Source organism: Abramis brama, assembly GCF_963993115.1.
Source record: "Abramis brama genome assembly, chromosome: 19".
NCBI lineage: Eukaryota > Metazoa > Chordata > Actinopteri > Cypriniformes > Leuciscidae > Abramis > Abramis brama.
This window is the reverse complement of record NC_139981.1, coordinates 1,888,880-1,915,069: the sequence shown is the minus strand read 5'-3', so window position 1 is coordinate 1,915,069 and position 26,190 is coordinate 1,888,880. Positions and strand designations below refer to the sequence as shown.

The 26,190-nt window shown below is 36.3% G+C and overlaps 3 protein-coding genes across 5 annotated transcripts; 1 reads left to right on the top strand and 2 right to left on the bottom strand.

Annotated features, from left to right (window-relative positions):
* Positions 1-245: 245 nt before the first annotated feature.
* gpr137ba (G protein-coupled receptor 137Ba) lies at positions 246-10,279 on the top strand. Its single transcript, XM_084092184.1, has 7 exons — positions 246-764; positions 2,312-2,361; positions 2,460-2,682; positions 6,452-6,601; positions 7,542-7,670; positions 7,772-7,893; positions 8,989-10,279. Exons 1-7 carry the CDS (start codon positions 414-416, stop codon positions 9,092-9,094), a joined length of 1,131 nt encoding a protein of 376 aa, XP_083948310.1. The 5' UTR covers positions 246-413; the 3' UTR covers positions 9,095-10,279.
* Positions 10,280-12,327: 2,048 nt separating this feature from the next.
* On the bottom strand, positions 12,328-16,566 carry LOC311069448 (interferon-induced, double-stranded RNA-activated protein kinase-like). 2 transcript variants are annotated; one of them, XM_084092627.1, is made up of 10 exons: positions 15,895-16,566; positions 15,757-15,795; positions 15,469-15,588; positions 14,531-14,641; positions 14,326-14,454; positions 13,754-13,937; positions 13,536-13,673; positions 13,350-13,451; positions 13,176-13,238; positions 12,328-13,095 (listed from the first exon to the last, which is right to left on the bottom strand). In XM_084092627.1, the coding sequence occupies exons 1-10, from the start codon at positions 16,356-16,358 to the stop codon at positions 12,970-12,972; spliced, it is 1,476 nt and encodes a 491-aa protein (XP_083948753.1). In that variant the 5' UTR covers positions 16,359-16,566; the 3' UTR covers positions 12,328-12,969. The 2 variants fall into 2 exon arrangements, with proteins under 2 accessions (XP_083948753.1, XP_083948754.1); XM_084092628.1 differs by having other exon boundaries at positions 13,754-13,934; positions 15,895-16,499.
* Positions 16,567-21,875: 5,309 nt separating this feature from the next.
* Positions 21,876-26,035, bottom strand: pkz (protein kinase containing Z-DNA binding domains). 2 transcript variants are annotated; one of them, XM_084093745.1, is made up of 10 exons: positions 25,353-26,035; positions 25,184-25,222; positions 24,905-25,024; positions 24,060-24,170; positions 23,831-23,983; positions 23,352-23,535; positions 23,132-23,269; positions 22,946-23,047; positions 22,782-22,844; positions 21,876-22,690 (listed from the first exon to the last, which is right to left on the bottom strand). In XM_084093745.1, the coding sequence occupies exons 1-10, from the start codon at positions 25,820-25,822 to the stop codon at positions 22,565-22,567; spliced, it is 1,506 nt and encodes a 501-aa protein (XP_083949871.1). In that variant the 5' UTR covers positions 25,823-26,035; the 3' UTR covers positions 21,876-22,564. The 2 variants fall into 2 exon arrangements, with proteins under 2 accessions (XP_083949871.1, XP_083949872.1); XM_084093746.1 differs by having other exon boundaries at positions 23,352-23,532; positions 25,353-25,973.
* Positions 26,036-26,190: the final 155 nt, after the last annotated feature.

The window sequence follows — 26,190 nt, the reverse complement described above, 5'->3', positions numbered from 1 at the left end:
GTTTCATTATGTAAATAAAATAACGCTCTAATGAAGCTTGTGCTGAACGTGCAAACCTGTGAACAGTCATACCGGGAAGAGAGAGAAGCACGAGCATCCCGTGGGAAGCGTGAGCACAGGGTTAAAGGTACAGTAAAGCACGTCAACGCAGCGTCACTGTGTCCGTCCTCCCTCGTTCCCTCCCTCCCATCCTCCTGCTTTCACTGTTCGCTGCACAATATTATACGCCCTCCTTCCAGCTGAATGCGGTTCACGCACCAGGAACTGCTGCATGCTTTCTTTTCCTCTTTCATTGTCATTTCCTTCCCCTAAATCCCAGCGCTGTCTCGCACACTCGTTCTGTCGTCTAAACAGGAGAAGGAGGAGCTGAAGAAGCCGGCAGACGAGGAAAAGCCCAGGAGGAAAAGAGACCGATGGAGAACGAGTCTCTCTCTCCTTTGCCGACCTTCAGCCCGGCCGTGCCACCGTTCGTGAAGCTGGGTTTAACAGTGGCGTACACAGTCTTCTACACACTGCTCTTTGCGTTCGTGTACGCGCAGCTGTGGCTGGTGCTGAGATACAGACACAAGCGCTTCAGCTACCAGACAGTGTTTCTGTTCTTGTGTCTGCTGTGGGCGGCTCTGCGTGCGCTTCTCTTCTCGTTTTATTTCAGAAACTGTGTGACCGCAAACACCCTCGGACCCTTCTCTTTCTGGCTGCTCTACTGCTTCCCCGTCTGCCTGCAGTTCTTCACTCTCAGCCTCATGAATCTTTACTTCGCACAGGTGAGTTACACACAAGCGTCCTTTGAACCTGAATGGTAAAATCTGGATTTAAGACTGTAGGTCACATGTAAGTTTATGAGAGCGGATTACACTAAAAAGGATTTTGCACAGCAAAAGTAGATATTCTGTTGCTTACATCATTTTCATACTGTTCCTGATCTGATTATGCATAATTCATTCTAAAGAAAATGATCTGTTGTATTAACTTACACTGAAACGACTTTCCTTTATTGCTTATTTATCCAACCATTATGGTTATTTTAGATCTGTGCAACGATTAATTGCATCCAAAATGAAAGTTTGTTTACATAATATGTGAATATAATTATTTTGTATATATAAATACACACATGCATGTATATATTTAAGAAAAATGTGTTATTTTTTATATAAAATATTTCTATTTATATATAATATAAAATATATATAAATATATATACAGTATTTACATGCAAATATTTCTCAAATGGCCTATATACATGAATGTTGTGTGTATTTATATATACAAAATTAATTATGCACAGAACACACACATATATTATCTAAACACAAACTTTCATTTTGGATGCGATTAATCGCGATTAATCATTGCACAGCCCTACACCCTGTATGTAATGCATTTGTCTGTTTTAATTGATTAATGGAATATGCATTACATTAAAAAGTGCAAGGAAGGTTAAAACACTGCTCAAATGTCCAATTCAGCCTCTTTAAGAGCCTTGTTATATTATTGATACACATCCACACTAGTGCTTATGTCACTTAAAATTCAGTTTTACATTTATTGTATAAACACAATTGATTTTGTTTGAATGATGTTACAGTGTAGAATTATTCTTCCTGTTTTATTGTGATTAAACCTGCATTTGCAAATGAATCATATGTGTGGGAGTGCAGCGTGAGAATAAAAGGGAAGTGAAATCATTCACTGCGGTCTGATGCATTTACACTACACTTTAAAAGACACTACAGTAATAACCTGTGAATCATTTACACCATACCTACCAACTCATTTAGATTTAACGCAACAATACATACTTTAAATGTTCAACAAGCACGTCCACTTACTTATATACGGGTAAGAACAGTTCAGAAAAATACTATCCTGTTGTCACTGGGGTTTTTTTACAGTGCATTTTTGGAATAAAAGAGCTTTTACTCTGTAGAACTGGATTTTTTTAGTTTTAGGCCAAAATTTTTAAGTAAAAAAAAAAAAATCTTATAAATAATTTAATTCACACCAATGTAATTTTTAAGGGTCAGATCAGTTTGGAATAACTCCTTAAGGTAGCAACTGTACATTTTCTCTTTTTACAGTATATAATCACACACTTCAGTCCTTCAAACTGCCTAAATCAGATCTTACATGATAAGAACATGTTGACATGTCAGTGTTTATAATGGAGGCGAGCAGTAAACCTGAAAAGCACTTGCTTAACAATCTTGTTTATGTTAAGATCAAAGTGTGTGGTGACCTGAATGTGTCATTCTTGGCTTAAAAATGCTTTTTGCATGTGATATTTACACTAACTTGTTTTCTGGGACAGGTCATTTTCAAGGCGAAGTCTAAATATTCACCAGAACTTCAGAAATACAGGTGAACATGGATCCATACAATTATCATCTGTAACTTCCGTACTTCTAAAAGTACTGTTGTCTGTCATTTTTAATGATCTATATATCTTGTGTCGTCAGGCTGCCGCTGTACCTGCTCTTCTTGTGCATCAGCATCATCTTCCTGCTGGTGAACTTGACCTGCGCGCTGCTGGTGAAGATGACGAAGACCGACACAGAGACTGTAGTTCTGGTGCGCGTGGCCATCAATGACACTCTGTTTGTCCTCTGTGCCGTCTCACTCTCTCTGTGTCTCTACAAGATCGCCAAGATGTCTTTGGCCAACATCTACCTGGAGTCCAAGGTAATGAAACACAAATACACAAATGACAAAACAAAGCAGATGAAAGCTGCGTTATATGTAAGGGTTAATGTACATCCAGCCGGTTGTTATGTCAGAATAAAGGGTGATCAGGATCAGGGTCTTCATCAGCCTGAAGGGGTTTATTCTGAGATAACAACCGGCTTGGATGTACATTATCCCGCTTATTACGCGGCTACTTGCCACATGAGTAAATAATTAAGACACAAAATATTGATCCGAGTCTAAATATTTGATTAGGTCTATAAATGCAAAGCAGTTGCTAGCACGGGAAGTTCAATATAGACGGACATTTAAGAAATACCGTACGTTTATACCACTTATTACACTGCATTTCGCCACATAAATAATTATGGGGATATTGATTTGAGATGAAACTGTTTTAAAATCGTACTTGTTTGTATCTTATAATCCAACAGTGTACAAAACAATAGTCGCAAGATGGCAGCATCTGCGTTTGTATGAAACGAGAGAGAGCGAGTCCTCGATACTGGATGGCATAACTAAATAACTGTACACAAAATATTGATTTTACAGAGTTTTAATATTTTATTAGCTCACCAAACGCAAAACTTCTATGAAGAAAAAGCGTTCCTAGCAAGTGTATAGCGCTGCTGACTTCAGTGACCCGGATGAGCCTGCGTTATCTGTTTTCAGCGGTTGTTATCGAGGAATAATATACCACTGGATGGCATGATTGACCAATCAGAATCAAGTATTCCACAGAGCCGTGTAATAAAGCAAGAATAAAGTCAACATCATAGTTCGAATTACAGGGGGTACTATACCCCCCAATGAAGACCCAGTACCCCCCAAAGGGACAGAAATATCATTTTTGGGGGGTCAGATAATTTTTCTGATATTGTGAAAAAATATAATTACAGTTACAATACAAGACAACTCCTATTTTCACTGTAGGAACATTTTAATGTAAAGCGATTTCAGACACCCCTATTGTGGACCGTACCATTTTTAACCACCGTGGCTAGAAGCAACGGAGATAGAGAACGACTTCAACTTCTCAAGCAAGTGTCAACGTTGAATGACAAAACGCTAGTTTCATAAAGTATCATTCTTTTCAACATTCCTTGTATATTCAAAAATATTTAAAATAATCTAATTTAATACAGTTATAATTTTTCAATGTAAATTATTTAATTTTATTGGTAACAGCCTAGTGTCTAATTATTTTAATTGAATATATTTATCAAATTTAAGAATTTGAAATGAAAGATGGAGCATACATTTAATAAAATTAGGGGAAAATGCCCTTTATAAAGGTACAAAAAATTATTCTGAGTGTTTTCAAACAGTGATGTAATGAAATATTGACAATTTAAGCTTGAAGGGAGTAAAGCCTCTGTTTAGGCTATTAAGGAAATGTAATTTTGCCAAAAGAAGAACTTTTATTTTAAATAAATGTTCATTTTAAATCAGCCTACTTCAGTGTGATATGTTACCATATTATCATGCTTAACACTAAGAATTTGAGTAATTGTAATGTGATGATCAGATGCAGATATCTAAATCAAAGAATATGGGTGGTTTGCAGGTGGATTATTTATTTTTAATAGTGGATTCGGGGGACTCAAAGTGCACCAGATTAATGAATTTATCTTTAAAATGTACAAAATTTTCTTCCGGGGGGGCTAGCCCCCGGACCCCCCTAGAGGTACCAAGCTCCACCAAAAAAAAAATGTGGGAAACACATTAGGATATATGATATCTACAAAAAAAATAGACATTTAATTATCTTATTATTAAAATACATTATTATGATTTTACCACCTCCGCCTCATTTTGAGCCAGGGAAAACCCTGAAATAGGCACTAGGCTTCTTGTAAAGGCATTACTTTTACTAGTAATTAGAATGGTATTTCAGTGCACTTAACTTCTAACTTTTGGGAGTTGATCAAAACAGTTCTCTTTTGGATATATAATAACAATGAGATATTCTGTAGCCTACTGATTATCAGTTTGTCGCATGTTTAGACCTTGTATGTGTGTTGCACAACACATGTTGCACTTGGCGATCACGGTGGGGATTGATATGGTAGTGGACCATGATGGTCATAGAAGAAGTGAAGGGGCAGTACCCCCCAATTATGGTGGGGTAATTCGCACTCTAATCAACATGAATATACTACAATATATACAGAGGAAGGCAGGTGTGGTTTATAAAAGGCGAGAACTTTACAACATCTTGCTAACATTCTCATTAAGTTATAAAAACGTTTATTTATGAATGTTCTCTGAATGTTTTTTTCTTGGTTATGCGAGTATTAAAGGAACATTCCATTTAGTAAATGTTATGAGAATGTTACTTTTGAAAGTTTTCTGAACATTCTGAAACAAGAAGTAACATTTAAAAAAATGTCTGCTAAAATTCCGAGAACATTCCGTGTTGCAAGTTTTTGAATCCTAGAATCTCAGCACAAACGAATGATCCATTTCAACAGGCAAAGCATTTTAATGGGCTAACCAGAAGGAAACTGTCTCTTAAAAAAAGATAGTATGGAAAAGCATTTACGGTGTATTTTCCATACATTAATTTTCAGTCTTAAAAAGCAGGTTGTCCTTTGAAAATGTGCCAGTCTTCCCAAGACACTATATGTCAGTCTAAAGAAGATGAATTGGACGGTTGGGCAGTTTTTAACCCTCCTTACACTTTTTGATGTGATGCATATTCCATTAATCAGTTAAAACAGACAAACGCATTACATACAGGGTTGCAAACGAACACTGTCAAACATCAAACCAGTTTAAAATGATTCATTTTCAATTTCATTCGCTTTCATTCTCTTCAGTGTCATTGTACAAGTATAACAACATTATTTAAAGGGGTGGTTGATTATGATTTGACTTTTCTAACTTTAGTTAGTGTGTAATGTTGCTGTTTGAGCATAAACAACATTTGCAAAGTTACAACGCTCAAAGTTCAAAGCAAAGGGAGATATTTGCTTTTAAAGAAATTGCTTTTTAAGGACTACAACAAACGGCTGGTAGAGACTACACAACATTCCTCCCGGATTAGTGACATCACTAACCCTAAAATTTACATAAACCCCGACCCAGGAACGTGATTTATAGATTATAACAGAATATGCTAATCAATGACTAGAAGATAGTTAACTCCACATCAGCAACATAAATTTAAACATAAACAAAAAAGTTTTTGAAATTTTCAGGACACAAGCTGTTGTAGCTCCGCCCCCTGTGCCGGGAGCAGTAGCTAATTTGCATTTAAAGGGACAGACACAAAAACGGTGCATTTTTGCTCACCCTTAAAAAGTGACAATTTTAACATGCTATATAAAAATATCTGTGGGTTTTTTTGAGCTAAAAGTTCACATACTCACTCTGGGGACATCAGAGACTTATTTTACATCTTGTGAAAAGAGCATTATACCACATTTATGCATTTGGCAGACGCTTTTATCCAAAGCAACTTACATTGCATTTCAAGGAACACATTTACATTCTTATCAGTTCTTGCTTTCCCTGGGATTCAAACCCATGACCTTGGCGTTACAAGCACCAATGCTCTACTGTTTGAGCTACAGGAAGGTTTAACCACCCCTTTAACATTTTAAACTGAGGTGTTTTTTATTTTTTATTTAAACCCCCATTGAGTGGAACAGATAAAAAAGTAAATGTGAAAAACTGTATATTTTATCCATTGTAAAATTAATTGGATGGTGTTTCGTACCAGAATTGAGTCTGAATGTCACGTCTCATCTCATCTGTCCAGGGATCATCTGTGTGTCAGGTGACTGTAATCGGAGTGACGGTGATCCTCCTGTACTCGTCTCGAGCGTGCTACAACTTAGTGGTGCTGGCACTGACAAAAATCAAGAGCATCAACTCATTCGACTATGACTGGTACAACGTATCAGACCAAGTACGTACCAAATACACATAACAGAAAGGTAAAAAATGTTCCAGGTTCAATACAAATTAAACTCTAGTGACTCTAGACATTTGCATCAACTGTATCACTTTGTATCAAATGCCAATTAGCATTAATTAATTAGCAATAATGCACTTAAAATGGAAGTAAATGAAGCCAACGTTCAAGAGGGTCTTTAGTACTTTTGTTTTCATGATGATATATTAACTCTATACTGTATCATATTTGAGACACAAATTTCTCAAAAGCCCTCTAATTGATCAAAATGATCAAAACTTTGCTGTCGCACACAATCTCCTCCAGTCCTTCTTATGTCTGATTGAAAAACTGTTTTATCAAGTAAAAGTCTTTTAGTATAATTGTAGAAACGTCCTCCTTCAGCTCGAGCTTCACGTGTCTTTCTGCTGTCAAATCTGATTTTTATCAAGTAAACGTAAGAATAACTTTGATATTGTTAGTAATATTTAAACTGTACTGAAGCAGCTTCAGTTTACTTGATTATTCATACATACATCATTTTTTAGAGAAATTATGAGTATTGAATATGTTCATTATTCAAAAATATAATGCAATAATTAAACGTATATGTTCATTATAGGTTTAATTATTGCATTATATATTTTTTTTAAATACAGAGCCTTGATCATGAAACTAAGCATTTATCATCTTACTGAGACGTATTATTGGCAGATATAGTGATGACTGATATTTTTGGCATCCGAGGTGTTTTTTCTTCCATATTCTGATGTAGCCTGATGTATAAAATATGAATACACATATGCAAACTCTTTGTTAGATTTGATCTAAAAGTTCACTAAACTGTTCCATTTAAAATATAAATTTTTCTGACTATTATTTCACATATCAGGCTTTACAGGGTCAATGTGTCTCGATGAATTTGGCAATATTGCTGATTTATATTATTCTACAGGCAGATCTGAAGTCGACATTGGGCGATGCTGGTTATGTGGTTTTTGGGGTGATCCTGTTTGTTTGGGAGCTTCTGCCCACATCCCTGGTGGTCTACTTTTTCAGAGTCCGTAAGCCGACTCAGGATCGGGTACGAGATTTATAATTTTTAAATGGTATAAATGATGTGGCATTGAAGACTGTAAATCATAGGAATAAATGACATTATTGTCTAATCTCTCTGGTTGGTAGAGTGCAGCAGTGATCCCTGGGCACATGTTCTCATCTAGAGCTTATTTCTTTGACAACCCGCGCCGTTATGACAGCGATGATGACCTCGCATGGAGTATCATCCCACAAAACATTCAAGCCAGGTATGCCAGTCAAGATTGCTGTTCAGTCTTTAATGAATAAAATTAACTTTCCAATTGCACATTCCTGGTCTTATTGTAAGTGATTCATCTGTATTAAAAAAACATCTGAAATTACACACTTTGAATTTCAATGGAAAGTTGTGTTTCTCTAATTTATGACAACATCATACATTTAATGAATTAACCCACTGGTGCTCTTCGGTCACTTTTGAACAAAAAAGTAACGTTTTGATTTTTATTTATTTATTGTTACTTCATTGTAATGGTACAAAACTTACTGACTTTTGTGGCACTGGCTATGTAAACCCACTAGAAAATGGCTAAATTGTCTTAAAAAATATTGTGCTCTTAGTGCTCAAAAATGACCACCATTAGATATGAATGGGAAATACAACAACAACAAAAAATAATTTTTGTGGGGTACCATTCACAAATCAGCCATGATGCAGAAGAAAAAAAAATAAATTAATGTCATAAACTTTGAAACTGTGATAAATAATTTCTTAATATTTTTGTAATTTTTTTCTTTTATATTTTGATGTTATGGATTCTCTGTGTTTGACTATAATAATAATGGAAGAACTGACACTATAAAATTCAAAATCTCAAACAAAAAAGTAGTCTAATAATATCTAAATAAATATCCAAATGCAAAACCTAATAAAAGTAAGTAATTATGTCTGAAAACACTGTTCTCCACGGCTTGTGTATACACATAGTGGTTACATCATGGTATTATAGATGATTTCCTTCCACCAGATGACACCAATCTGCCATCATTCATTGGATTTTTAAAGTTTTGTTCTATTTTTGACTTACTGCATAAATTGAAAAAAAAAAAAAAAAGTTCTAATCTTATAAATAAATAGTGCATAATTTAGAGGTGAATATTCTTTAGTACCATGAAATCTCCTAAAAATGCAAATTATTTAAGAATAATATTATTGACTAAAATGTCGCACATTAATTTCATTGAGATTTATTCGGTCGATTTTGGCCGCGAGGAGTATGAGTGTGACCCCTAAATGAGGAGCACCAGAGGGTTCATTTGACCAGAACAGTTTTAATTCTTTGCCCATTGCTCTTCATTCACAGTGTCACGCCGGACAGCTATGATTGGAGCTCCAGGAACAACAGTTTCACCGCAAACGTCGAAGGTGAAGAGTCTCATCTAGTACCAGAGGAGTTAAATCCCTACTAGAACTTTCCCAATGAGGAGTTTGATTATTTTGCACATTCACCATCACTGTGGCATCAGTCATGGGCAATTGTACATACCACAGATTTTTTTTTTTCTACATTTATTAGGGTATCTCAATATAATACCACAGCTGGGATCTGGAAACAAAACAATATTTTTCTCTATAAAGAATTAGATTCTTCTCAATAATGCGCAGTTTTCAAGAGAGTCCTCGTCTGAGTGAAGCCCTGCTTTATGTTTCCATAGAAGTAAATGTGATTTCAAAAGCACTACCCATAATTCTGAGGAGAGATCAATTAGAGAAGTCTCAGTCACAATGGAAACAGTTCCGCCCACTCCCATGATGCATTGCAAATTAATTAATCAAGTCGGCCTCTCTACATTCCACATACTAATACTTATACATATTTAAATATTTGTTTTCTATTAAATATTTGTTTTTAAATATTTAAAATATTTTTATTTAAATATAAATCTAAAATGTCTTATAATTAGTGACTGTAAGTCAATAGTTTTATATTGTACAGTTGCTTCGATTATTTGCAATGCCTTATGGGAAATGTAGTTCATTGCCTCATTAAAGAAATTAAGTAAAATTTCTTATACCTTCGACTTTTCATCCTATAGAGAAACTTAATGGGAAAAATACTTCCATAATCAATGCTGACAAAATATTTAGCATTCATTATTGCGTTCTATTTTACACTGTCAATTATATACAGAAGAATATATGAATTAATATATTATATATGTATACTAGATAAGTATACTTACATTCTGAAACATTTTGTTGCTCTTTTCGTTATTGCTGCTTTATAAACAAAATCAGCATCTTCATTTCAGTTCTATTCAGATCTGGGACACAAACCTGTTTAATAAAACTTGGCCTGAACTGTGAAACTATATTGACACTCTCCCATGGAAAAATTATATTTTTGGAGATACACATTTTTCTATAGACAACCGCATTAACAGAATGATAATTTTATGAAGACAATAAAAAAGTATTTATTTTGAAATGTTCAGGATTAGTGGTTGGATTGTTGTCCATTGTTTTTATAAATACATTTTCAGTGTTTGATTGTACAGTTTGTATCTTTGTTAGCTTTTGCACTCATGTGTCACTTTGTAAGACTTTGTCCGACTTTGTTTTCTACAATAATAAAAGAGAAACTATCAAAATGACTTGTCTAGAGATTTAGTGAACCCTATGGCTGATTGACACAGACTGGATCAGATTACCTGCATTATTTCAGCAAAAAATTAAATAACATTGACTAATTTTATAGGTTATAACATAAACCCTTAAAATATTATCAAGTGAACATATATATTGCTGACTAAACAGAAGCAGCATGTGCTTTCTTGTAAACAATGGAAGTAATGTTGATCTTGCCAATAATATACTCATTCATATCTTTTCCTTTTTTTACAGTCTATGCTTTGTAACTCGTCCATTATAAAAGAGTGTTGTTTTGTCAAATGCCTCCATTCATTCAGACGTACAACAGAGCGCTTGGCCTCATGACGTACTGTAAGAGTTGGCCTGTGTCTCTCTGGACAAAGAAAGCTTCATATATAAACTAAATAAATAGTATACATTCTAGGCCACTAATTTGAATGGATAATCGATGTTGTAATTGATCATTTACTCACCTTTGTTCCTAACCCATGACTTTCTTTCTTCGGTGGGGCATAAACGGACAAAATAATGTTCATGCTGGTCTTTTCTATGAACTGAAAGGACAAAAAAGCATAATAAATGTTCAGTTTGTCTAAGTATTCACATTTTTCCTTTATATTTTAACATGTTTTATGACGTAGGCTATGTCAGAATTGTTAATACACTTGCATAGCATATTTAGCAACTTGCTGCACTTAAAAAGGCTACAAAAATCACATTTGAGGTATGCCAGTCAGTGTGCAATTTATGTTATTATAAAATGCCTTGATTAGGATTGGTTCAGCTGCGCTAGAAGCGGAAGTCGTCATAGTTGGGTAAACCTCTAGCGTGAGAGACTTTTCGTGTGCCCATTTGCTCAAATAGCAAAAGAAAACTCCACAATAGTGTTTCACATCTTTAAAATAAGGAAAACAAATAGAGAGAGATTGATAACGGCAGTCGGACTCGGAAGAGAGAAAGATGTCAACTTTACCGTCACTCCCACAGCCGCAGTCTCACAGCAGCATTAACTAGTTTTGTTGTAATTTGACGCAAAAAAGTTAATATAATACAAAGTATAGTGTTATAAATGTACATAGAATCTTTTTAAAATGAAAATATAAAAAACTTTGCAGGATTTACGATGTTGGTGACCGTTAAAATCCGTGTTAAAAAGGCCTGTAACCGCATTACATTAGTATTACTGCGCCAGAGCGTCATTGGCCGAAGAACTACATTGCTTGGCGGAAGAATACATTTTTTTGTCATAGCATTACATATTTGTGTCTGTGTGTTTATTTTATTTATTTTTTTAAACCTTGACAGGTATGTGGAATAACCGTTTTATAAAAGCATTAAACCCCGTAAAGCCGTGATTTACAATTAATTTAGAACAGAGAAGGGGGTTTTAGGCACTTTCCCGAACGCCCTTAAGATGTTCTCACTGTAAATCACGGCTTAACGGGGCTTATTGCTTTAATAACAAAAATATGAAGATCTCTTCGAGTAAAGTTAAACACAAATCTTATTTTTTCCACATAAATCCAAAACAGCTTGCCTATTCTAAAACGACATAAAATGACTAGCCTACTGTCAAAATATATATATTTTTTAATTTATAATAATTGTACTATCGATCATTTCTTGACCGTAGGCTATAGAAGAGTTGACAAATATGAAGACCAAAACCAAAGAAAAAAATATATAATACTAAACATTTTGACATTGAAGGCAAGTGAGGCAACACCAACAGCAAAGTCAGTTCAGTTCTTGCAGTTGCACTAATTTCGACATGAATGAGTATAATGCAACATTAACATTAATCTCGTGTATATTTATGGAAAAATAACTTCCAAACTTTGTGTAATACAGAAATGCACGCGAGGACAATCAGCGCAGTTACAGCGACACCTAGTGGAAAGAGGCGAGAATTGCCATCCTCCATCATTAATAACAGGGGGAAAAACTATAAAATGATTACCAGTCCAGTCAAAACAATATTGTCAAGAAAATATGTTTAAAAAATATTTCCAAAACATATGGAATTTTTCATATATTTTTATTTTATTTTAGAAGGCACAATGGTAACATTCTTTTAAACTAAAGCAATGAAACAAAATTCAATTGTTGTGCCACCATCATTTTTTTGTTATAAAAAACGAATAAAATTTCTAACAAAATTATCCAATATATTAAGAATTATTATACGTATTGTATTAACAACACATAATTAATGACATATTATATTTTTTCTTTATTTTTTTATGCCACATTTACACACACATACTTAATAACATATTTTTATTTTCGTCAAAAAATAAGTTTGAGCAGAAATATTCCCAGCATGCACAACATGTTTTCACATTATACAATGATGCATTTTGGTTACATTCTGGTTACACTGTAACCAAATCCAATTGCAACTTTGAGAAACATGATACTTTAGTAGCAATTGTATATACATTATAATATATAATATACATTATAATATTGCAGCCTACATTACAGTAATGTTGTGAAATTACGGTCATGGTCGGTTTTGTAAAAAGTAGCCTCACATCATTATTAAAATGCATGATTTGATATTATTTATCACCTTAATGAGAGATCATTAAACAGTTCATTAAATCATGAATGAATCAATAGAATCATCAAAAGTATTCTGCGGTAAAACATTATTTTGAGTTGACTCTACCAAACTGTGGCAGTTTTCTCAGATTGTTTTCTGGCTTAACAGATTCTGATCCAGAGAGAAAAACATCTCAAGTTTTTCTTTGATGTCTTTTGCTTGTGGCCTGTCCTCTGGTGTAAAGGACAGCATCTGCTTGATGAATTTATTCTAAAAAAAAAGCATAGCTAAATTATAGGCTAAACTTTATTTAATCAACATTTATTTGAAGGTAAAATCAAGTTTCTTACTTCAGTCGGATAACTGTCACAGAAACCTTCCGGTAACCTTTGATTTCTCAGATCTGGCCACAGCTGCAACGTCCAAAAAAAAACAACAAAAAAAAAAAAACGGATTAAATACTAAAATACTTTTTTTGTGTGTGCAGATATTGGTAATGCATACTGTCATTAAACACAACTGACCTTCGCTCTCTCTCTGCCAGTCGATATTTTCCAGAGCATCTCAAACCATATGAGTCCAAGTGGAAATATGTCTGTTTTTTCGTCATAATTCCTCCCATTTTTCTAAGGTAAACATTCAGTTATTTTAATTTATTAAATTTTTTACAGTCTAAATGTTTCTCTGAGAGACAATAAATGTGTCATCACCTGCTCAGGACTCATATATGGTGGTGTTCCTTTGTTTGACCTCTCTATGGGGTCACCGCTGTCTGTGATCTGATGCACCACCAGCCCAAAGTCTCCGATCTTCACTTGGCCATCGGCGCTGAACAATATGTTATCAGGCTAAAAGGAAAGTACATATGGGTAAAATGCTTCTGTTCAATCACAAGTTTAGTTGCCTCCTTTCAACTAAAAGGAAATACCTTCAAGTCTCTGTGGATGAGATTGTTTGAATGGATGTATTCCACTCCACTGATAATTTCATAAAATATTTGATGGATATCCATTGTGGTTCTCTTAATTTCCGTAAAGTTTCTGTCATTTATCCATGTAGTCAGAGTTCCTCCCTCACAGAACTCCATCTGAATAAACAAATACGTCCTGCTGCTGAAACACAGAGAGAAGGAACAGGCTTGACTTGTAGGTTAATATTTAATAATGTGTGGTATTATCTTAAAGGGGTCATTTCATAATATTTTTTTACATTTTATTTTTCTCCAGTTTGTGCATGTTAGTTAGTGTTAATAATTTTATGCTCATTTTCCCCTCTTTCCATTTTGGCCCTTAAAATGAAACAGGATGTTTTTTTGCTGCTGTGCTTCTGTGAATGTGAAATGAACTTGATGCAACTCAAGCTACACAATTTATCAGTATGTGCATATTCTATCTCTACCAGTTGAGCTAACTCTGTAGTAATAGTTCACTCTTAAAGGACCATCAAGCTAAATTATATTCTTTTACATGTGACATCTCATAAGACGACTACTGGACTTACTCTGCTGTCACCCTCAGACTTTCCATTTCTGATGTGACATCATCACTGACATCGTCATCATCATCATCATCATTCTCTTCACATCCGGATCTCTCAAAGGTCACTACATCTGATGAAGAATGTGATGTGCTGAACATAAAACACATAAACGTCATTATTGAGAAGCACTCAGTGTTTTATGAAAAAACGATGGAGACTTGCTTACTTGGACACTTGGTTTGATGTGCAGTTCTCAGAATCTGACCAACATGTAATGTAGCGCACTATGTTTGGGTGATCTACTCTGGCCAATGCCTTCACCTCGGAATCAGCTTTCCTGTATCAAATAAATGCATGAATAAAATAAATAAATGCATGATACATGAGTGAATGAATGCATCCATGCATGAATAAATAAATAAATAAATGCATGAATGAATGCATGATTAATAAATGCATTAATAAATGTACAAATTAATGCATGAATGAATGCATGATTAATAAATGCATTAATAAATGTACAAATTAATGCATGAATAAATATATAAATGCATGAAATAAATAAATGCATGAATAAATGCATGAATAAATAATAAATGAATCCATGAATAAATTAATTAATTAATGCATGAATAAATAAATGCATTAATAAATTAATGTAAGAATAAATAAATGCATGAATAAAATAAATAAATTCATGATACATGAGTGAATGAATGCATTCATGCATGAATAAATAAATGCATGAATGAATGCTTAATAAATGTATGAATTAATGCATGAAGAAATACATATAAAATACATGAATAAATTAATGTATAAATGAATGTATGAATAAATGCAAGAATAAATAATAAATGAATACATGAATAAATGCATGAATAAATGAATGAATGTATGAATTAATGCATGAATAAATAAATAAATGCATGAATAAATTAATGTAAGAATGAATGTATGAATAAATAAATGCATGAATGAAAAAAATAAATAGATGCATGTATGAATGTATAAATTAATGTATGAATAAATAAATAAATGCATAAACATGAATGAATTTATGCATAAATACATGTCAATTCTGTGATTTTTAATACCACATACTCATGACAACTGTCCTTTCTAAAATTATATATAACTTTGTTGTTACTTGTATAATCTTACCCAGTTAAGACGACTTTCTTTACGGCGTAGATCTTGCCATCAAATTTATGCTTTACTTTATAAACGCATCCAAAGCCTCCTTGACCAAGCTCTGTGATCACATCAAAACTCTGAGACAACCTATAGATGATAGAAACATGTCAGACGGCAGTATACAGCAGCAAATCATTATGCATTATCCTATTAACAGAACATTCATTTAAAACATTTTGTAGAATGTTTTTTTCCTCCTGAATATTATACTGTAAGTTAAACAAGTTACTTTGGTGGACACAAAATATTGCTTACCCTGAATTTGAGCCCAGTCTATGATCACTGGAACTGGAACTATAATCAATAACAAATCATAAAAAATAAAAACATTGGCACACCAAATGCAAAGAGTCATTATAAATAACGATTGTATAAAATAAACACAACACAAACCTCTCTTGGTTGTAACTTTCATTGCTCTCCTCGTCATTCAGTGTCCAGAGGCTGGTTCTCTTACATTGCTGTACTTTACCTTTCTTCTCCATATCGTACAGCTGTTTATTTGTGGTTTTTGTTGGCAGTCCCAGGGATTTGGCGATTTCATAGGCCTTTAAATCTCCTGATTTCAGCAGATCCGTCACATGTTTCTCTTGAATCTCTTCGCATGAGTCTCTTGTCGTCGGGGTCTTTTGCTCTGGTTTGATTGTGTGTTTGATCTCGTTCTTCTTCTTCTCCATTAGATCCCAAACAGATCCGTTAGACCTAAACACCTGTTGTGATCTCTCTAGGTTGTGCAAATGTCTGTTCGCGGTGGATTTGTCTATTCCGAATTCTTTAAAAATGATTAAAACTGTGCTTTTGCCATTTTTTCTCAAGAATTCAACGATCTTCCTCTCCATTTCAGAGTCGGCAGACATTTTGCTTCTGTCCAAATGTTTTAATACAGCTCAGATGCTGTCAGATTCTTGTTCTGCTCCTTCTCCGGTCGGTCTAGACTAGAGTCCAAAACAATAGGTTACTTGCGTAACCCTGGTTCTCTCTGATAGCATTAAGTGAGGTGTCTCACTATGGGATACGCCCCTTCGATCCGTTCCACCTGCACGATCCGTTCCACGCATGCGTAGTAGACACCATAGATATCATATATAAAGGCTAGATGTCTCGTGCGCGCTGCTGGCCAATGGAGGTCGACGTCCGCACGTGGCGGCCATCTTGCGGCAGTGCGCTCGCTCACTCGTTTAATGGTGCAAATACTTTTAAATAACCATAACTTGCCCAATTTTCTACCGATTTTCAAACGGTTTGGTTTGTTATAAACGTCAGAGATGTAGTTATGACACTACATACATACACTGCATACATATGAAAAATTATAACATACATGTTCAAGCATTCGGAATTATAGCCACGTTAATAACGTTTGTAAGAAACCAAACCGTTTGTAAATCCGTCAATATTTCAGCGAGATATGAGGATTTGTGTGCATGCTGATCACTCACCTTAATGCACAGAGCACTGACATAAGATGGCCGAACGGTGATGCCGGAAGTGACTGCGCCATAAGACATCTAGCGTTTATATATGATATCTATGGTAGACACATGCTTCTTTCAAGTCATTTCCATTGTCAGTTTGAAATACTCTATAACGTTTCCCCAGACTTGTTTGTAGTTCTTTCTTCATTTGAGTAATTTTGTATTAGTATGGGTCTATATAGGCTAATATATCTATATAATCCAAATTAGGAAAATAATCCCTTCAGTGTTGTTTACAGAAGACAATAAGGAACATAATATACATTTCTGCCTAGACTATCTGCACTTACATGAAGAAAGAACTACAAACAAGTCTGGGGAAACGTTATAGAGTATTTCAAACTGACAATGGAAATGACTTGAAAGAAGCATGTGTCTATTACGCATGCGTAGAACGGATCATGCAAGTCAAGTCATCTTCATTTATATAGCGCTTTTAACAATGTAGATTGTTTCAAAGCAGCTTTACAGAGATAAGTGTATAATTTAAGGTAACAGAGATTGTTTTGGCTTCATAGCGGTTCTTTAATAAAGTTATTTTCCAGCTAAAGTTAGTTTTGATTGATTTGCTTCCATCGCAACAATCATTTGTTATTAAATTAGGGGCCGCTAAGACGACGCCATTCTCTCTACACAGACTTTAAACGCGAACCTGTGATAAACGTCAGCGTTCACATGCGCATTAAGAATTGGTTCTATAGTTATGTGCGTTTGAATATATGTGCGCAGGTTTGTAATTCCCTACAAACCAAGCCTAAACAAAGTACTGGTCTTTCATTATAAATGCTGATACAGAATTTTAATTTATTTTGTCACTTCGGGGTAGGTACGCGAAACGAATTTTCCTGACAACGCCTTATAGAGTGGTAAAGGGATCCTCCATAGGGAGAGACTAGTTGGCACTTCAGCACTGCGTTGTCATCGGGTCCAGGCGAAGGTCCTTCGTCAGATCTGGATACGGCTTGGATCCGGCAGGCTGCGGGAAAACCTTGGGATAAACAAAGACACTCAAATTAGCGTAGATGCCATTCTTCTTATGATGTAACGAGTACATCAGGATTTATGGGAAGTGTTCCCAGTTCCGGCTGACCTAATCTATGCAGCCTAACATTGAATTATAGAAGTTTATAATGTATAATGTGCAGGTGGAACGGATCGTGTACCGACAGTCCTATTACATTACGCCAGCCCCAATTGGCTGGCAGACATGACGTAGTGTCTGGGAGTGGCTAACCCGAGCAACACTTCGTCATTATGACATTCAAAACAAGCACACTTGCTTCACACAGCAAGGAGGGTGATCTGGTGAGACACCTCACTTAATGCTATCAGAGAACCGGGGTTACGCAATAACCTATTGTTCTCTTTCAAGCATACGTTTCGGTGTCTCACTATGGGATATCCTAACTCCTGTATTACCAGATAGTCTGCCTCGAAGTCTCCTGCCAACCACAGCACCGTCTCTAGGACTGGACGAGTCATGAGTCATGACTCAACTCCAACGCTCAATACTGCATGTGCTAAAGTTTGAGCTGTAACATCCAGTTTATAGAACCTTGCAAATGTATGCGGCGAGGACCAACTCACCGCTTCACAAATATCCTGTATCGTGACTCCTTTAAAGAAAACCCACGAAGTTGACATTCCCCTTGTTGAGTGTGCACGTAAACCAGCTGGGGGCGCATGACCTTACTGGAATATGCCAATGAAATCGCCTCCACTATCCAGTGCGACAAACGCTGCTTAGTAATCGGCCTCCCCATTCTTGGTTTCATCCAAGATACGAACAGCTGATCACTCTCCCTGAAACATCTGGTTATTTCCATGTAAATGCGTAAAGCACAACTCATTTAGTTTTTGCTGTTTTGATGAAGCAAAAGGTGGTGGATAGAAAGCTTTTAGCTCAAAAGGAGTGATAGAATTAACTACTTTATGCATAAATGCAGGATTAGGCTTCAGAACTACCCCTGCATCCCCAGGCATGAACTGCATACATGCTGAATGCACCGAAAGCGCATGAATCTCACTTATGCGCTTCGCCGAAGCCAAGGCTAACAGCAGCGCTGTTTTAAATGACATTATTTTAAAATCAATCCTTTCCAGTGGCTCAAATGGGGACATTGAGAGAGCATCAAGTACCAGTGCTAAATCCCATGAAGGGGAAAGCGGTTTTGAAACTGGCAAAGCGCGACGCGCGCCCTTCATGAACCTGCACACTAAAGGATGCTGCCCAATGGTTTTATTATCAAAACCTATGTAACAAGCAGAAATAGCAGCCAAATATACCAATACGTAAAGTGGATTTCCCCTGGACAGCAGATCCGCACCCTGGTTCATGACAACCCTGTACGTGCTTCGCTCTCAGGGATGAAAGATTGGCATGGCTCCACAAAATCAGTTTGCGTGCCAGCAAGTGATCTGAGGCCTCCCTGTCGATTTATATATGCCACAACTGTAGTGTTGTCCGTTCTCACAAGAACATGATGCCCTTTCAGAAAAGGAAGAAAATGCTTCAACGTTAGAAACACGGCCAGCATTTCCAGATAGTTTATGTGAAGATTGGTCAGATGATGACCCCATCTTCCATTCACTATCCTGCCCTCGTGAATGCCCCCCCAACCAGACAACGACGCGTCCGTCGTTATGACTTTTCTGGTTTGAACCACACCCATGGGTACCCCTTGAACCAAAAAGGATGGGTGTCTCCACTGGCGCAGTGCAAAGACTGTCTCTGACGTCACTCTCACTCTCCTTCAGGAGTGCCTTAATGGGTCCAGCCTCAGAGACGCTACCCAGCGCTGAAATTCCCTCATGAATAGTCTGCCTAAGGGAATAACTATAAGAGCTGAGGCCATCAGTCCCAATAACCTGAGGCATGTGCGGAAAGACACAATTTTTCCCCTCTGAAACTCGGCCAGGCATCGGGTGAATTTTCCCACCCTGTCCTCTGACAGTCGCGCTCTGAATGTCACCGAGTCCAGTGACAGCCCCAGATATGTTATAGACTGTGTGGGAATCAGAACACTCTTTTCGGTGTTTAACTGTAAGCCCAGCTTCTGAATGTCACTGAGTCCAGAAGCATGATTGTGTGATTTCTCACTTCTCGCTCTGACTGAGCTGTCACCAACCAATCGTCTATGTAGCCTAAGTAGCGAGACGAATGCCTTTTTCCCTGAGCGGGGTCAGGGCCGCTTCTGTACATTTTATGAATACTCTCGGGCTGAGAGACATGCCAAATGGTAGAACCAGGTATTCGTATGTCACTCCCAGGAAAGCAAACCTCAGGAATTTCCTGTGGGGTGGGAAAATATGCGTCTTTCAGGTCGATCGATGTAAACCAACAGATTTAGGAGTGTAGCATGAGTGAGCATTCTGAACTTGTACTTCCTTAAGTATTTGTTCAGTGCACGTAGATCTAATATGCCCGTTCATAGCCCTGCCCCTGACAGAGAGCGCGACTGCTTTATAAGCGCGTTCCGTCATGCTCGACTAGAAACGGTCAGCTTTAGATGGCAAGGTCGGATCTGCAGCCGCTGTGCGCTTCGGTTGCAAGTGCACGGCAACTAATGGCTCCATGGGGGGCATTCGGAGAAGGCCTTCCTTTTCCATCCCCTCCACATCGAGAACGGAGCCACCCTGCACTGGCATCTTGCTGGTAAACGGCTTGTCCTTCCACGTAACCGCGACCTCCTCCAGGAGCTCTGGGAAAACAGGAAGGAGCTGTCGTGCTGCCCGTTTTGCACTCGGCAGCCTCTTCCCCTCATAGTGAGACTTTGCAGTCTCTGCTACCACGGTCGGCCACGGAATATTTAGTTTCCCTGCAGCTCGTTTGCACACATCTTGCAGATCAACACTAACAAGCGGGGAGGATGGTGGCCCGCCCGCCTCTTCCGTGGATCCCGCCGCAGCAGGGAGCTGTGCCAGTTGCGCAGGGGGGAGAAATGGAGAGTCCTCGAAGTCTTCCTCTTCATCAGAAAGAAGGAAGTCCGACTGTCCCTCTTCCTCGAAATCAAGCGCGTCCTCTTCCTCGTCCGTGCTGAGCAGACTGGGCAGAGGCATGCACACATCGAGCTGCTCACTCCAGGATAGAGCTACCGTGGTGGGCAGCTGGCGCGGGGCTAGGTGTCATGAAGGGATCCTGGCCCGACAGGCTAGCTTGGCGTGCTAGCCTGCGACGAAGGCTCTTCATGGTGAAGTGTGCGCAGTGTTCACATAAACCAGGGTTTTCATAGCCAATTGAGCATGTTTCAGCCCGAGACATGCAGAGCAGACCTGGTGTGTGTCCTTGCATGAAATTTTGTTCCCGCATGAACAGAGTCGCACAGAATCTCCCTCACTAGCCGGGATAGTCTGCATTGCTGCAGCCATCGTAGTGTCGAACAATCCTTGCAATCGGCTGGAATGCTAATCGAAGGAGCCAGGCGAAAAACGGCGTGGTGGCCAGTAATACATCCAGAAGTTCGTAGAAAAGTTTGTAGGCTTCTGGTGTGAAGCGAGAAGAGGTTTTTGAATGTCGTAATGATGTAGTGCTGCTCCTCTTATACTGAGGGGTGGGGTAGCCACTCCCAGACACTACGTCATGTCTGCCAGCCAATTGGGGCTGGCGTAATGTAATAGGACTTCTGAGGAATCCGTGGAAGGGGCGTATCCCATAGTGAGACACTGAAACGTATGTTTGAAAGAGAACTTACAAACTTTGTGTAGTACAGAAATGCACGTGAGGACAATCAGCGCAGTTACAGCGACACCGAGTGGAAAGAGGCGAGCATTGCCATCCTCCATCATTAATAACGGGAAAAACTATAAAATGATTACCAGTCAAAACAATATTGTCAAGAAAATATGTTTAAAAAATATTTCCAAAACATATGGAATTTTTCATATATATTTTTTTATTTTAGAAGGCACAATGGTAACATTCTTTTAAACTAAAGCAATGAAACAAAATTCAATTGTTGTGCCACTATCATTTTTTGTTATAAAAAACGAATATAATTTATAACAAAATGTGAGTATGATACTTTATCCAATATATTAAGAATTATTATACGTATTGTAAGTATTAACAACACATAATAATGACATATTATATTTTTTCTTTATTTTTTTATGCCACATTTACACACACATACAGCACTTTCGTCAAAAAATAAGCTTGAGCAGAAATATTCATGCACAACATGTTTTCACATTACACAATGATGCATTTTGGTTGCATTCTGGTTACATTGTAACCAAATCCAATTGCAACTTTGAGAAAAATGATACTTTAGTAGCAATTGTAAATACATTTTAATATTGCAGCCAACATTACAGTAATGTTGTGAAATTCCGTTCATGGTCGGTTTTGTAAAAAGTAGCCTCACATCATTATTAAAATGCATTTTTAAAAAGTAAAACAAGATTGAGACTGAACTGTAACTTGTAAAATATATAAAATATACTAGAAGAAATTCTCAACATGTTATGATTTTATATTATTTATCACCTTAATGAGAGATCATTAAACAGTTAATCAATAGAATCATCAAAGTATTCTGCGGTAAAACATTATTTTGAGTTGACTCTACCAAACTGTGGCAGTTTTCTCAGATTGTTTTCTGGCTTAACAGATTCTGATCCAGAGAGAAAAACATCTCAAGTTTTTCTTTGATGTCTTTTGCTTGTGGCCTGTCCTCTGGTGTAAAGGACAGCATCTGCTTGATGAATTTATTCTAAAAAAGAAGCATAGCTAAATTATAGGCTAAACTTTATTTAATCAACATTTAATCAACATTTATTTGAAGGTAAAATCAAGTTTCTTACTTCAGTCGGATAACTGTCACAGAAACCTTCCGGTAACCTTTGATTTCTCAGATCTGGCCACAGCTGCAACGTCAAAAAACAAAACAAAAACGGATTAATTACTAAAATACTTTTTTTGTGTGTGCAGATATTGGTAATGCATACTGTCATTAAACACAACTGACCTTCGCTCTCTCTCTGCCAGTCGATATTTTCCAGAGCATCTCAAACCATATGAGTCCAAGTGGAAATATGTCTGTTTTTTCGTCATAATTCCTCCCATTTTTCTAAGGTAAACATTCTGTTATTTAAATTTATTTAAGTTTTTACAGTCTAAATGTTTCTCTGAGAGACAATAAATGTGTCATCACCTGCTCAGGACTCATATATGGTGGTGTTCCTTTGTTTGACCTCTCTATGGGGTCACCGCTGTCAGTGATCTGATGCACCACCAGCCCAAAGTCTCCGATCTTCACTTGGCCATCGGCGCTGAACAATATGTTATCAGGCTATAAGGAAAGTACATATGGGTAAAATGCTTATCTGTTCAATCACAAGTTTAGTTGCCTCCTTTCAACTAAAAGGAAATACCTTCAAGTCTCTGTGGATGAGATTGTTTGAATGGATGTATTCCACTCCACTGATAATTTCATAAAATATTTGATGGATATCCATTGTGGTTCTCTTAATTTCCCTAAAGTTTCTGTCATTTATCCATGTAGTCAGAGTTCCTCCCTCACAGAACTCCATCTGAATAAACAAATACGTCCTGCTGCTGAAACACAGAGAGAAGGAACAGGCTTGACTTGTAGGTTAATATTTAATAATGTGTGGTATTATCTTAAGGGGGTCATTTCATAATATTTTTTAACATTTTATTTTTCTCCAGTTTGTGCATGTTAAATAATTGGATGTTTTTTTGCTGCTGTGCTTTTGTGAATGTGAAATGAACTTGATGCAACTCAAGTTACACAATTTATCAGTATGTGCATATTCTATCTCTACCAGTTGAGCTAACTCTGTAGTAATAGGAGTAAAAACAAACGAACGAAGAAGACTACTGGACTTACTCTGCTGTCACTCTCAGACTTTCCATTCCTGATGTGACTTCATCACTGACATCGTCATCATCATCATCATCATCATCATCATCATCATCATCATCATTCTCTTCACCTCCGGATCTCTCAAAGGTCACTACATCTGATGAAGAACCTGATGTGCTGAACATAAAACACATAAACGTCATTATTGAGAAGCACTCAGTGTTTTATGAAAAAACGATGGAGACTTGCTTACTTGGACACTTGGTTTGATGTGCAGTTCTCAGAATCTGACCAACATGTAATGTAGCGCACTATGTTTGGGTGATCTACTCTGGCCAATGCCTTCACCTCGGAATCAGCTTTCCTGTATCAAATAAATGCATGAATAAAATAAATAAATGCATGATACATGAGTGAATGAATGCATGCATGCATGAATAAATAAATGCAGGAATGAATGCATGATTAATAAATGCATTAATAAATGTATGAATTAATGCATGAATAAATATATAAATACTTGAATAAATTAATGTATGAATTAATGCATGAAATAAATAAATAAATGCATGATACATGAGTGAATGAATGCATCCATGCATGAATAAATAAATGCATGAATGAATGCATGATTAATAAATGCATTAATAAATGTATGAATTAATGCATGAATAAATATATAAATGCATGAATAAATTAATGTATGAATTAATGCATGAAATAAATAAATAAATGCATGAATAAATAATAAATGAATGCATGAATAAATGAATGTATGAATTAATGCATGAAATAAATAAATGCATTAATAAATTAATGTAAGAATGAATGTAAGAATAAATAAATGCATGAATAAATGAATGTATGTATAAATGTATGAATAAATAATAAATAAAAGCAAGAATAAATAAATGTATGAATTAATGCATGAATGAATAAATAAATAAATGTATGAATAAATAATTAAATGCATAAACAAATGAATGAATGTATGCATAAATACATGTCAATTTTGTGATTTTTTTTAATACCACATACTCATGACAACTGTCCTTTCTAAAATTAGATATAACTTTGTTGTTACTTGTATAATCTTACCCAGTTAAGACGACTTTCTTTACGGCGTAGATCTTGCCATCAAATTTATGCTTTACTTTATAAACGCATCCAAAGCCTCCTTTACCAAGCTCTGTGATCACATCAAAACTCTGAGACAACCTATAGATGATAGAAACATGTCAGACAGCAATATACAGCAGCAAATCATTATGCATTATCCTATTAACAGAACATTAATTTAAAACATTTTGTTTGAATGTTTTTTCCCCCTGAATATTATACTGTAAGTTACTCTGGTGGACACAAAATATTGCTTACCCTGAATTTGAGCCCAGTCTATGATCACTGGAACAGGAACTAATCAATAACAAATCATAAATCAATAAAAAATAATTAAATAAAAATTCAAAGCATTGGCTCACCAAATGCAAAGAGTCATTATAAATCACGATTGTAAGTGTTTTAATAAAATAAACACAACACAAACCTCTCTTGGTTGTAACTTTCATTGCTCTCCTCGTCATTCAGAGTCCACACGTTGCTTTTTCTACATTTCTGTGCTTTACCTTTCTTCTCCAAATCGTACAGTTGTTTGTTAATGGTTTGTCGTGGCAGTTCCAGGGATTTGGCGATTTCATGGGCCTTTAAACCTCCTGATTTCAGCAGATCCCTCACATGTTTCTCTTCGCTTGAGTCTCTTGTCTCTCTTGTCGTCGGGGACTTCTGCTCTGGTTTGATTGTGTGTTTGATCTCGTTCTTCTTCTTCTCCATTAGATCCCAAACAGGAGGATTTTCGTTAGTCCTAAACACCTGTTTTGATCTCTCTAGGCTGTACAAATGTCTGTTCGCGGTGGATCTGTTTAGTCCGAATTCTTTAAAAATGATTAAAACTGTGCTTTTGCCATTTTGTCTCAAGAAGTCAACGATCTTCCTCTCCATTTCAGAGTCGGCAGACATTTTGCTTCTGTCCAAATGTTTTAATACAGCTCAGATGCTGTCAGATTATTGTCCTGCTCCTTCTCCGGTCGGTCTAGAGACCAAAACTCATACAAGAGTCCCGTGTGGGAATTTAAACCAGCCTTCTAGAACTTTCGGTTTCGATTCCTCCTCGCTTTCCTCAGCTGAGCTGTACTTACACGTTATAACCTGCCCATCTCTAAGTTTCGAGTCAGCATTGCAAACGTTTATGTTTATTCTTCAATTGCTTAGTTAAAATATACACAACACACTATTTAGGGAAAAAAATGGAAAATTACTATAGCATAAAAATAAATAAATAATAATAATAATAAAAATGTTTATTCGGGAAAGGTTTATGGGTGATT